General features: G+C 38.9%; 1 protein-coding gene across 1 annotated transcript in view; it reads left to right on the forward strand.

Annotated features, from left to right (window-relative positions):
• Nucleotides 1–480: 480 nt before the first annotated feature.
• The window catches only part of cfap74 (cilia and flagella associated protein 74), a 170,049-nt gene continuing 157,264 nt past the window's right edge, over nt 481–13,265 (forward strand). Inside the window, exons 1-3 of the mRNA XM_048615184.1 lie at nt 481–572; nt 2,878–2,938; nt 10,517–10,604. Of these exons, the coding sequence (XP_048471141.1) occupies nt 2,887–2,938; nt 10,517–10,604 (140 nt within the window). The 5' untranslated portion in view covers nt 481–572; nt 2,878–2,886. The remainder of the gene's footprint in view (nt 573–2,877; nt 2,939–10,516; nt 10,605–13,265) is intronic.

A 13,265-nucleotide genomic window follows, 5' to 3' on the forward strand; every position in this document is an offset into this window, starting at 1 on the left:
GTAATAATGTAATAGTTAACACTATTACTGTACCAGGTAGACCACAGTGGCTGACCCCACCTTGTGAAGGGGTAGGTAGAGGATGGGCATCTCTTTTCCAGGAGCTCACATTGTAGGACTGATAAAGTAAGAAGGGTCTAGGCCCGAAACGTCAGCTTTCCTGCTCCTCTGATGCTGCTTGGCCTGCTGTGTTCTTCCAGCTCTACACCTTGTTATCTCAGATTCTCCAGCATCTGCAGTTCCTTTATCTCCAGATTCTGGAGCTTGTCCTCCTCAGCAGCAGCTTCCCTAGCAACCGCATGTTCCATATCACCCTTCACACCGAGAGAAAAATCACCTCGCAATACTTCAAAACATTTTCCTCATCAACCTGCCTGTAGATCAGTAATTTTACAGTAATTACTGTGTTCACCATTAATCCCACGTTGCTGCAGTTTTCTTCATTATAATTCCCCAAAAACTCTCACCTCCTCCCGCCCAATCCCAGCCGGATTGTTCCGCCCGGCCGTTACTATGGAGACCAACAGACGCTAGGCCTGAAGCCTGGGCCTCGGGTGGATTCGAGCTGCCGGGTGAGGAGCGCGGGGTAGACTCGGGCAGGACTTTACCGGCGCGGGTTCGCAGTGGGGTTTTATGTGTCCCGGGGGCAGGCGGACGGAGCACAGAGACCAATTTCCGCCAACCCACATACCCCACCCCTCTTCAACTCAGAGCTCTCCCCCCCCCTGAACCTCTCAGCCCCCCCCCCCCCATCCCCTTATCTCCCAAAGCTCTCCTTCCCTTCCCTCATCAAACTCTGATCTTTACCATGTAAATCCCCCAGAGCTCCCCTCACTTAAACCTTCCTGACCTTTCCCCCTTCTCCATATTAACCCTTAGAACTCTCTCCCCCACCACTTAAACCTTCCTGACCTTTCCCCCTTCTCCATATTAACCCTTAGAGCTCTCTCCCCCACCACTTAAACCTTCCTGACCTTTCCCCCCTTCTCCATATATCGCTCAGAGCTGCCTCCTTCCCCACATATCCCCCAAAACTCTTCCCTGTTATTCCCCCAAGCTCTCCCACGCAAATCCCACAGAGTTTACCCCCTCCCCAACAATCCCCCAGTCCGCCCTCCTCTTAATCCCCATAAAGGCTCTTTAACTTCCTTTCACCACATCCTCCTCCCCCTCTGAAGAACTCTCCCTCTTTCCTTAAACTTCTAGAAACCCCCAGATCCCTCCACCAAGAGCTCTCCAGTGGAAGCAATGCAGAGTGGTACTGAAGAATACAGACTTGAGTCTGACTCCTGTGACCTGCAGAGTTAGTTGTGATAGATGTTATTGGTCTTAGTGTTTCTGAAATAGAAACAATTAAAAATATATCGACCAGAATTTCTCTCCCTGATCTATACACAGTGAGTCCCTTTGGGCATGTTTGTGTATGTGTGGAGCTATTGGTAATTAGCTGAGCTCTAATTGTCCCAATAATCCAATAACCTAGAAACTAATACTCGCTTTGCACATTTAAGACTGAAGCATTGTACCAAGGAGTCGCTGATATCAATGGAACTGTGCCTTGATATAAACCAGACTGCAGCCCAGGCTTTTTTAGCAAAGTATAATGTAATGATAATGACTTGAATTTACATAGTATCTTGATGGAATAAAAAACTTAAAGACATTGTGTTAATTTGCAGTCAACTAATTCCATTAAGACTTGACGTGAAATGTTATATTTTCCTTATTAAAAGAAGTATTCATCGAATCCTGAAGATTCTGTACCTGGCCCATAAATGGCGACTTAAAAACTTTTCACAGTACTCATGTGAGTACTTGTGACAGTAAACTTAATTCAATTAAAAAAGAGACCATTCAGCCTATCAAGTCTGGGCTGACCTTCCAAAGACCATCCCACCCAGACCCATGCCCCCACCCACCCCATCACTGTAAGTCCACATGAGGTTTTCACCATGGCTAGCCTACCTAAACTGGACACAATGGGGACATTTCTTTTAGCCAAATCCACCGAACCTGTACATTTTTGAACAGTGGGAGGAAACTGGAACATCAGAGGAATCCCGCAGACATGGTAAAACTCCACACAGAGTGCAAACCCCCTTAACAAAAATCTAAAGATTTCAAACATTTATCTTTTCAAATTGAAGATTGTAACTTCTTCAGTGTAGTAATAATTAGCTCGCAGTGCAATTGTGTGAAATTATTTTTTAAATTCATTCACAGGATGTTGGCTAATTGAGCATTTATTGCACATTCCTATTTGCCCAGAAAGTAGTTAAGAGTTAACCACATTGCTATGGTTCTGAAGTCACCTATAGATCAGGACTGCAGATTTCCTCTAGTAAAGGGCATTAGTGAACCAGCTAGGGTTTTACAACAATTGAAAGTGGTTATGTGGTCACCATTAGCCTAGCTGTTTATTAATTCCAGATTTTTATTGGATTCAAATTTCACCACCTGCCATGGTGGGATTCAACCTCATGTCCCCACAGTATTACCGCAAGCCTCTGGATTACTAGTCTCATGACCGTACCATCACATCTCTCATTTCCTATGAAAAGTGAATTCTGTGCAAAGTACTTTGCATGTAATGTAGCACATTTAATAGCTCTCAACTCAACATGTAATGTTAATGCCTAAATACTGTTAACCTATTGCACCTAATTATAGCTTGTTCCGAATAAACATACTCTGTGAATAATTGCTTAAATGGGGCAGTACGGTTTTGATTGTCAGCAGTTTTGCTCGAACTAACTGAAATTTGCTTTATTTGCACCCACATATATTTTTCGAAAGGGCATGTGTTTATCATTATTATTTAGGTTTGAAACAATTGTATAAAATGCATCAAAATTCTTATTTCTGTCTATGTTGTAGCCATTGCAGATGGAATACTTGAATATGGAGGAAGAGGATGATTATCAGGTTGAAAATGAAGGTGAGGGAGAAACAAAATTCGAGCCAGAACAAGAATTAGAAATAAGTAAAGATAGAATTATTACCTTCAATATTTTTCTCCACAGCATATTGCTAAGATATTAGTATCATTACCTTAAAATAAATTGTAATAAGTGCATATAGGGGAGATCATTCAGTCCACCAACTCCTCTTGTTCCAGCTGTGTAGCCAGCTGCTTCCTGAATGACTGACTGACTGCAAAGTCTTTGCCTGTACTATCCCTCTGGAGGGCCAGCACAGGTATTGTTACTTTTTGTGTACCTATCCCTTTGTACAATACCATAGCCTGATGTCTCGTTTGCTCCAAAACATGCTGTTCCAAGAAACTATCCTGAAAATGTTTTCTTAAATCTTTTTTAATCCACCTTTGCCCATCTGATTTTTCCAATCAAAATATGATTAAAACTTCCCAATGACAATTCCCATATCTTTCTGATAATCTCCCATTTTTTCTTCCTTTACCTTTGTAGCAAATGTTTGAAAGCTTATACTTCATGCCCACAAGTGACTTGTCTTTATCATTTCTCTACCTAAACTGCTTCTAATTTCTGCTTTCCTGAACAGAACCTTTTATTTTTCTAATCTTGAGCCATATCAACTTTCAACTTATTTTTGTCACAATTTTAATCCTTTGCCCGCTATTTAGTTGAAAGCCCTGTCTACTTCAGTTATGAAACTTGTTAGAACATGAGCCAAAACATTATAGAGAAGACATTAGATGTTATTATTACAGACTTCATAGCAGGGCACTTAGAAATGTTCAAGGTAGTCAGGCAGACTCAACATGGTCCTGTAAAAAGCAAATCATGTTTAACCAAACTGAGGAAGAAATACGTACTCTGGATAGAGGGAAACCAATGGATTTACTGTACTTCATCTGGAAAGCATTGAATAAGGTGTCACATCAAAGATTTTCATGGGATGTGGGCCTCACTGATGACATTTTACATTTGATATGAATTACTTGGACCAAAGGACCAAAGGTATTATTGCTAGATTTACTGATCACATAAAGATATGTAGGAAAACAATTTATGAAGACAATGTAAGGAAGCTACGAAGGGATATAGGCAGGTTAATTGAGTGAACAAAAGTTTGGCAAATGTAATCTAATGTTGGAATTGTGAACTTGTGCTTTTTTGGCAGGAAGAATAGAAAAGAAACACATTATCTATATGGCAAAAGATCAGTGAGCTTTGATGTAGGGGATATGTATTCTGTTGTATTATGCAAGTTTTACAGTAATTAGGAAAACAAATAGAATGTTATGGTTTATTCTGAGGGAAATTAAATGCAAAAGTAGATAGCTTATGCTTTATTTATATATTGGTGAGATCACGTCTGGAATAATATATACAGTATTGGCTAGCTTATTTATTGCAGCATGTAAATGCAGTGAAAGCAGTTCAGAGAAGGTTTATTGGACTTGTGTCTAGAATGGGTGGGTTCTCATGAGGAAAGGTTGAATGGGCTAGGCTTATTTGGCAAAGTGGAGAAGAGTAAGAAATGACTTGATTCAAATGTATATGATCCTAAAGCATCTTGACAAGGATAGCCGTGGAACAGATGTTTCGGCATGTAGGAAAATAGTCATTGTTTACAGTATGGAAAGAGGCCTTTTAGCTCGTGTCTATGGGCTCATTAAGAACTTATTGACTCTAATCCCATTTTTCAGCACTTGGCCTGTAGCCTTGTATGATGTGGCTTTTCAAGTGATTATCTAATTACTTTTGAAATACTGTGATAGTTCCTACTCTACTACCTTTTTCAGGCAGTGAGTTCAGATACACAACACCCTCTGAGTGAAAAAAATGTTCCTTAATTTCCCTCTAAGCGCTATGCCCTTTGTTTTAAATCTATGTCCCCTGGTTATTGACCCCACTACTAAAGATAAAAGTTACTTCTTATCCACCCTACCTACACCTCTCATAATTCTGTACACCTGAAATGGGTCCCCCCTTCAGAAAAACAACCCCAGGCCATCTAGTCTGTCTTCTTAGCTGAAATGCTGCAGGCCAGACAACATCCTGGTGAATTTCCTCTGTACCCTCTCTAGTGCAATCTCATCTTACTGTAGTGTATTGATCAGAACTGCACACAGTACTGCAGCTATGGCCTAACCAATGTCTTGTCCATCAGGATCTCCCTGCACTGTATTCAGTGCTTAGACTAATAAAGCCAAGTATCCCATATGCTTTCTTAATCACCTTATCAGCCTGTCTGCTGCCTTCAATGATCTGTGGACATGCATACCAATGTCCCTCTGATCCTCTGTATTACCTAGAACTATACCATTCATCATATACTACCTGGCCTTGTTAGTCACCCAAACTGCATCACCTCATACTTACCTAGAACAAGGAGTCACTGTTTAAAAATCGGTGGTCTCCCATTTTAGATACTTAAGGAAAAATGTGATGGGTCATGAGTCTTTGGAACTCCCTTCCTCAAAAGGCAGTGGAAGCAGAGTCTGAATATTTTCAAAACAGAGGTAGGAAGAATCTTGATAAATAATGGAACGTTATTTGGATAGATAGGATGTAGAATAATCAGATCGGCCATGATTTTATTGAATGACAGAGCTAGCTTGAGGGGTTGTGTAACTTACTTCAGCTCTTAATTCATGTGTTTTTATTTCATAGTCCTGGTACTCAAGTATTTTGCTTCTGTCCTGTTTGCTAGAGTTCCATAACATCTTCAGAATCAGCAGCTTTTCTTTGGTACCTTTATTAATATTACAAGGGTCAGAAGCTCTGGTAGCTTCTTGATAGTTTTGTTCACTGGAAGTGACATTCATCTCATAATGATGTGGAGGTGCAGGTGCTGGACTGGGGTGAACAAATTCGGAACACTGGTCCTCCTTTCACCTGACGAAGGAGTTGCGCTCTGAAAGCTTGTGATTTCAAAAAATCCTGTTGGACTATAACCTGGTGTCATGTGATTTCCGACTTAAAACAATAAGTTTAAATTGATTTTGCATGTTGAACTGTCAGCGATCATAAGTTGTTTTTCTGAATGTGCAATAGTATAACTGGAGCTCATGTTTTATTTCTTCTCTTGATGTATCATTTTAGGCATTTAAGAATTCTTAATCAGTTTCAGGATAGTATTTTGGTCCCACGTTCACCAAAGTTTTGAAATTATGCAAAGTTGGTTTTGCTATTATGGCTTGAAAATGGACGACCTATCACAGAAAGACACTATTGAGGCACCTGAAAATTAAACCTCATGCAGTCCATCTGTGACTTCTCTCACATTGACTAAGCAGGATGACCATGATCAAATCAAGCTCAAAATAAAATCCATCACCCTTCTTCCTCAGTTAAGGAAAAGTACAGACCTAGGGTGCAATTAGGAGCATAGGAGCAGGAGTCGGCCATTCAGTCCCTCAAGCCTGTTTTCCATTCAAAGAAATTATGGCTAATCTGTGGCCCACGTTTATATACCTGCCTTTGGCCCATAACCCTTAATATCTTTGCTTAACAAAAAAATGATCTATCTCAAATTTAAATTAACAACTGATCTAGTAACAACTGTTTGTGGAAGAGAGTTGCAAACTTCTATTACCCATTGTGTGTAGAAGGTCTTCCTAACATCTGTCCTGAATGATCTGACTGTGTTTTAGACAATGGCGCCTAATTCTAGAATCTCTAATCAGTCTCAAGAGCTAAAGATCATTGAGTTAAATTTTTTTGACAAAGCAGCTGGAAGGGAAATGAGGAGCAATCATTTTGCAGATGTAACTATTTGAATGGTTGATGGAACTCGAAAGGCAATTGGTAGACATGTACTTGAAAAGGACTGATATCCAAGATTTTGGTGGAGACAGCTGGGGTGTGGAACTAAATTTGACAGATCTTAGAGTTGAGAGGGTACAACAGGGTAAATGATCTGCTCATGTGTGATAAGCTCTCCTGCCTACACCTGACAACAGCAAAAGATCAGTGAGCTCTGATGTAGGGGATATGTATTCTGTTGTATTATGCAAGTTTTACAGTAATTAGGAAAACAAATAGAATAATATGGGTTTATTCTGAGGGAAATTAAATGCTTTCACCCCATTGCTTATCAAGAATCTATTTACCTCTGCCTTAAAAAAAATTCTGCAAAAGTTTCATCTTTTGAGGAAAAGATTTCCAAAGACACTCAAACTTTTGCGAGAAAGATGTTTTCTTTATCTCTTTCTTAAATGTGTGGCCCCTTATCATGAAACAATGACAGCTAGTCCTAGATTTTGCTACAAAAGGAAGCATCATTTTCACAGAATTTTAGATTTCAATCAAATCATCTTGCGCTCTTCTAAACTCCAGTGGAAACAAATGTTGCCTATTTAACCTTTCCTCGTAAGACAACCTGCCCATTGCCAGTATTGGTTGAGTAAATTAAAAAATAAAACTGCAGATGAAGCTCAGGTCTGGAAGCATCTGTGGAGAGAAGACAACAGAATTAATTTTGAGTCTGATATGACTCTTTGCCATAAGCTTCAGAACTCTCAGATCTCCAGTATCTGCAGTACTTCACTTTTGTTTTAGTAAAGTGAGCCTTCTGTGATCTGCTTCCAATCACTTGCATCCTTCCTTTCACAAGGAAACCAGTGCGGTACACAGTACAGGCACGGTCTCACCAACACCCTAGCACAGACTCCATATTTTTACATTAAAGTTCCCTTCCAATAAGCAATATCATTCTGTTAGCTTTCCTAATTACTTGCTATATATGCATACTAAACTTTTGCAATGCATATACTAGGACACCCACATCCAACTGCATCTTAGATGTATACAATCTCTCACCATTTAGATAATATGCTTCTCTTTATTTCTCCTGCCAAAATGGTCAATTTCATATTTTCTCCTCATTATACTCCATTTATCAGCTTTTTACCCTTTCACTTAACTTATCTCCATCCCTTTATGACATCTGTATGTTGTCTTCACAATTTACTTTACTACCAATCTTTATGTAATTGGCAACTATAATTGCCATACCTTTGGTACCTTCAGGTCATTTATGTAAATTGTAAGGAGTTGAGGCACCAGCACTGATCCCTGTGGTGCATTACTCATTACAGAAAATGACCCATTTGTGCGTACTCACTTTAGCCTGTTTTCCCAAAATGTTACCTCCTACATGATGAGCTTTTACTTTCTGCAACAATTCTTGTTGTGGCGCCATTAACAAATGCCTTCTAGAAATCTAAGTGCAGTACATGCATCAGTTCCCCTTTAGCCACAGCACATTACTTCTTCAGAGAAGCTCAACAAATTGGTTAAAAATCTTCCCTTTCACAGAGTCATGTTAATTCTGCCTGATTATCTTGAATGTTTCTAAATGCCTTTCTATAACATCTGTAAGAGTGGCTTCTAACATTTTCACAAAGTCAGATGTTAAGCTAACTGGCTAAAGTTTCCTGTTTTCATTCCCCTCCTTTTGAATAAAGGAGCTATTTCCAATCTAATGGAATCTTCCTTGAACCAAGGGAATTTTGGAGAATTGAAACCAATATCTCAGTTATCTCATTAGCCCTATTTTTACAACCCCAGAATGAAGGCTATAGGACCCATGGACTTGTCAACCTGCAGCTGAAACAATTCCTTAGTGATTGTAATTTTCTTGAATACTCCCTTCCTTCTGTTTTCTGATTTACAACTTTTTTGGGAATGTTACTTGTATCCTCCATGGTGAAGACTCCTGTAATATTCTTTACTTTGACAGTTTCCTTGTTGGGTACTAGTTCCCAGGCTCTATCCTTAGTTTCTGCCCAAGCCATCTTTCCTCCTTTCTTTCCTCAGCCCAGGGCTTATGATTCTTCATCCCAAATTATAGATTCCCCCAGGTCCTTGAACCTTAGACATGAACTCTCTCTAGTTTCTCACCCATATCCTTCCTGAGATAAGTGATAGGATGGTTTTGAAAGAATTTAGACTCTACTATTAGCTAGTGCTAAATACAGTAATTATAACTGACAGCTTAGAACAGTCTTGGTTTATTGCTTTAGTTGTTCAACTGCAGCAAATCTAACCTCCTTTCATTACGACTTGGATTGTTCTGCCACCAAATGTTATTTTTATGACACAAATATTAACAATATATTACTGCATGACTACATTTTTAAATTGTTTCTTTGTTGCCAAGGCAGCATTATTATTAAAGACATTGAGCCCATTTCCAATTGTGAGATAGGAAATGTTACAAGTCACCATGAAAAAAAAAATTCACACTTAATTTGCAAATGGAAATATTTATTTTACACATCAATTCTGAGAACTTTACATATCTTTTCAACCCAGTTTATCATTTTCCATTTCTTCTTTTAGACATTTTATTGCAGAATTTGGTATTATTATCAAAATAAAAAAAATACAAATGGTATATTTTTAAATTTGAAATAAGCAAATTTCATCTTTGCAAAACAAAAGATTTTAGTAATGAGCCTTTAACATGGACTTATTTCAACTATTTCGACTATTTGAGCTGTTGCAAAATATTATAAATTGCGACAGAAGGTATCACTGATCAGCATATGTTGGGGCCCTGTGTAAATGATTCTATATTACAAAAACATGCACTTGGAATTCTGCAGAACAGATAAACAATGTAAGCATTGGGAGGTGGATTTATGTTTTGTTGCCAAGCTAATGAAAGGAGAATGGAAAGTAGTATTATCAACTCAAGACTGACTTACCACCTTTAGTCAGATAGTTCATAATCTCTACTTGCCTGGATAAGTACAACTGCAATAATGCTCAAGAAGCTTGACACTTTTCAGGACAAAGCAGACCCACTGATGGTCATCCCATCTATCACTTTAAACATTCACTCCCTCCATCACCGTGCATAGTGGCAGCAGTATGTATTGTATTGTCAAGATGTGGTGCAACAGCTCACTGGGGCTCCTTCAGCAATACGTTCCAAACCCAAAACCATTCTCACCTGAGAGAAAAAAGCCAGCACACTCGTACACCAATTTCTGCAAGCTTGCCTCCAAGTCTCATCATCATACATGGAACTATTTTGCAATTCCTTCACTGTCATTGGGTCAAAATACTGGAATTCTCTCCCTTAAAGCATTTTGGGTATATCCATACCACATGAACTGCAGTGGTTCCAGAAAGTGGTTCACACCACCTTCTCAGAGGTAATAAGAAATGGGCAATATATGCTACCTTGCCAGCGATGCTCACATCCCATAAATGAATAAAACAAATCACTGTTTTCCTATTCCCAGAGCCACGAAGGAATGCCTTGATCAATAATTGTATTTAAATAATTCTAAGCTTTCTGAATAGCTTTCATTGCCACTTTGGTCCATTCTACATAGCTAGTGTCTGATTTGGTGTATACTTGTTTGGGGGGCAAAAAAAGAAAAATTGATGTCATTCAACATGTGTGAATGCCTCAGCGGTACAATGGTCATGTAGATGCTCTGGTGCTTTAATATAAGTCTTGAATAAAATGTTATGTAGAGTGCACTTACAAGAACAATTTTGGCAGACGGTCACTTAAAAGTATTGGTCAACTGCCAAATAAATATTGGCATTTCTCTTTTTATTCGTAGATATGGAAGAACAATTTTATGAGTGTGAGGAGCTAGGTATGGAAAACAACGATGGGTTTTCAGATGTTGATGACTCTGAAATTACATGGTGAGTAGGTGAACTCAGTGGAGCATTGATTCAAGTTAAGCAGGTTAGTTGGATTTGGGAAACAGATCAGTTACAATCTAATTGGATGGTTGAGCTGGCTTGAAAGGGGATGATTGGCTGTTCTTGTTTCAATATATTCCTATATTGAGATAGTTGGTCACACCAACAATTTTAGTATTCTCTCTGGTTTTCTTATGCAACATATTTCAAAATCTGCTATATCAATATGGGCAATTCTGTTTTTTGATTATGCTGTTTTCCTCGAGAAACTTATCCTAAACTAAAACAATGAATACATATGTTGTTTTAAATTAGCTGCTATGGATTGTCAAATTAATTTTGATTGTGAATTTTCAACATTCATTGAAGCAGCCTGAAAAATTATATTTTCATCTTTGTTTCAAACTTTAAAAAGATACTTTTACTTTGAAATTTCACCTGCTCTTCAGTATTCATACTATTGAATTGGTTCATGCTGTACTGCAATATCTAAAATTGAAAGAGTAATATTTCTAAAAAAATACCAAAACACATCTATGAAAGGCACAGCAAGCCCCCTTGTCCGAGTGTTAGCATGTCCCAGGATTTCTAGAATAACCAAATTATCCATTTGGATTTCTGTAGGAAAAATACAAAATTAGGTTTCAAGCATACGGATGGAAAAACACTGAGCTCAAACCACACAGATAAAAGACGGAACTGAGAAGAATTAGTTCACTTGATGTTTTCTGTAATTCATCTCATTGCTTTTCCCTGGAGGGAGGCAAGTGTGCCAGCACTCCCACTAACATAAATGTGGGTGTTGAGTTGGCAGGGATATATTGCAAATTGTATCATAATTATAGGATAGATATTGTAAACTACAAGTGTAAACCTCAGGTGCTGTGTTATTACATGTACCAAAGATTATTATGTTTCTATTACAGTTGACTTAGTAATCAGAACTATTTCTGTTTAAACATTACACTTTTGTAGATAAAGAGGATGACATATTATTTGTTTGTTATAATTATACATTTTAGGACATATCTTACAAATTCTTGCTCCTAGTGCAGTTTCATTTGCCAGCTGTGCATACTAGATATTCAGGCACATATGTCAAAAGCTACCAGAACATTTAGCAACCGTTATGGTTCAGCTGCCACTCTCTAACATTCTTGAACACTGCCTCTCTAGCTTGATTTCTATCTTAAAGCCTACCACTTTAACCAGGTTTTTGGTTATCTAGACTAACAACTGCATATAAGAGTCATTCGGCTTAGAAACGGGCCCTTTGGCCCACCATGTCTATGCAGACAAAAAAACCGCCAAACTACACAAATCCCAGTTACCTGCACTTGGTCCATAGCCTTCTATGCCCCAGCATTTTAAGTGTTCTTCCAGATGCTTCTTAACTGTTGCGAAAGAACCTGCCTCCACCACCCTCTCAGCAGAACATTACATATTTCTAACACCCTCTGGAGGGAAACATGTTGTTTTTATCTCATATCTGCTCTAAACTTGCTCCACACCTTAAGCTTATGCCTTCTGGTCTTAGACACATCTGACATGGGGAAAATGTTCTCACAATCTTCTCTGTCCATGCCTTTCATAATTTTGTATACTTCAATAAATTCCCCCTCAGGGTCCTCTGCTCCAAAGAAAACAAACCCAGCCTATCCAGTCTCAGACTTCCTTGCTTCCATATTGTAAGCCCTGGCTAATGAATGCAAGCATCCCATATGCCTTCTTTACCATTCTGTCTACCTGTGCTGACAAAATTCAAGGTTCTATGAACTTATACATGGAGGTCCCTTTGTTCCTCAGTACTCTATAGAGATCTACCATTCAATCACAAAAAACATCCTGCCACCATTATCCTTTGCCTCCTATATGCAAGTCAATTTTGGATCTAGTTTGCCAACTTGCCTTGGATCCAATGAGCTATTACCTTTTGGACCAGTTTTCCGTGTCGGACCTTGTCAAAGGCCTTACTGGAGCCCACTTAAACTACTTCAACTGCACGACACTCATCAATATATGAAGTCACCTTTTGAAAAAGATTAAATTAATCAAACAGAATCTTCCTCTAACAAATCTATGCTGACAATCCCTGATCAATCCCTGCCTTTCCAATTGTTGATTAATCCTGTTCTTCAGAAACTTTTCCAATAATTTCCCAATCACTAATGTCAGATTAACTGCTCTGTAATTACCTGGCCTATTTGTGCTGCCCTTCTTGAACAAAGGAACCACATTAACTATCCTTCAGTAACCTGGCTCTTCATCTGTGGCCAGTGAGGTATTAAATATCTTGGCCAGGGCCCCAGCAATCTCCTCCCTTGCCTCCTGTAGCAGCCTGGGATACATTTCATCAGGCTGTGGAGATTTATGCACCTTTATGGCCACTAGAACATCTAATACCTCCTCCTTATTAATCTTAACATGTTCTAGTAACTCACCATCTCAGCTGAAATCCTCGGCTACAAAGTCTTTCTCCTCTGTGAATACAGATGAGAAGTATTTATTTAAGATCTCACCCACATCCTTAATCTTCGCACAAATTGCCCCTTTGGTCCCTATTAAGTCCTATTGTTTCTCTGGTCATATAGTCATAGAGTGATACAGCATGGGTAACAGACCCTTCGGTCCAACTCATCCGCACCAACCAGACATCCCATT

The sequence above is a fragment of the Rhincodon typus genome, chromosome 31, assembly GCF_021869965.1.
Source record: "Rhincodon typus isolate 14 chromosome 31, sRhiTyp1.1, whole genome shotgun sequence".
Taxonomy (NCBI): domain Eukaryota; kingdom Metazoa; phylum Chordata; class Chondrichthyes; order Orectolobiformes; family Rhincodontidae; genus Rhincodon; species Rhincodon typus.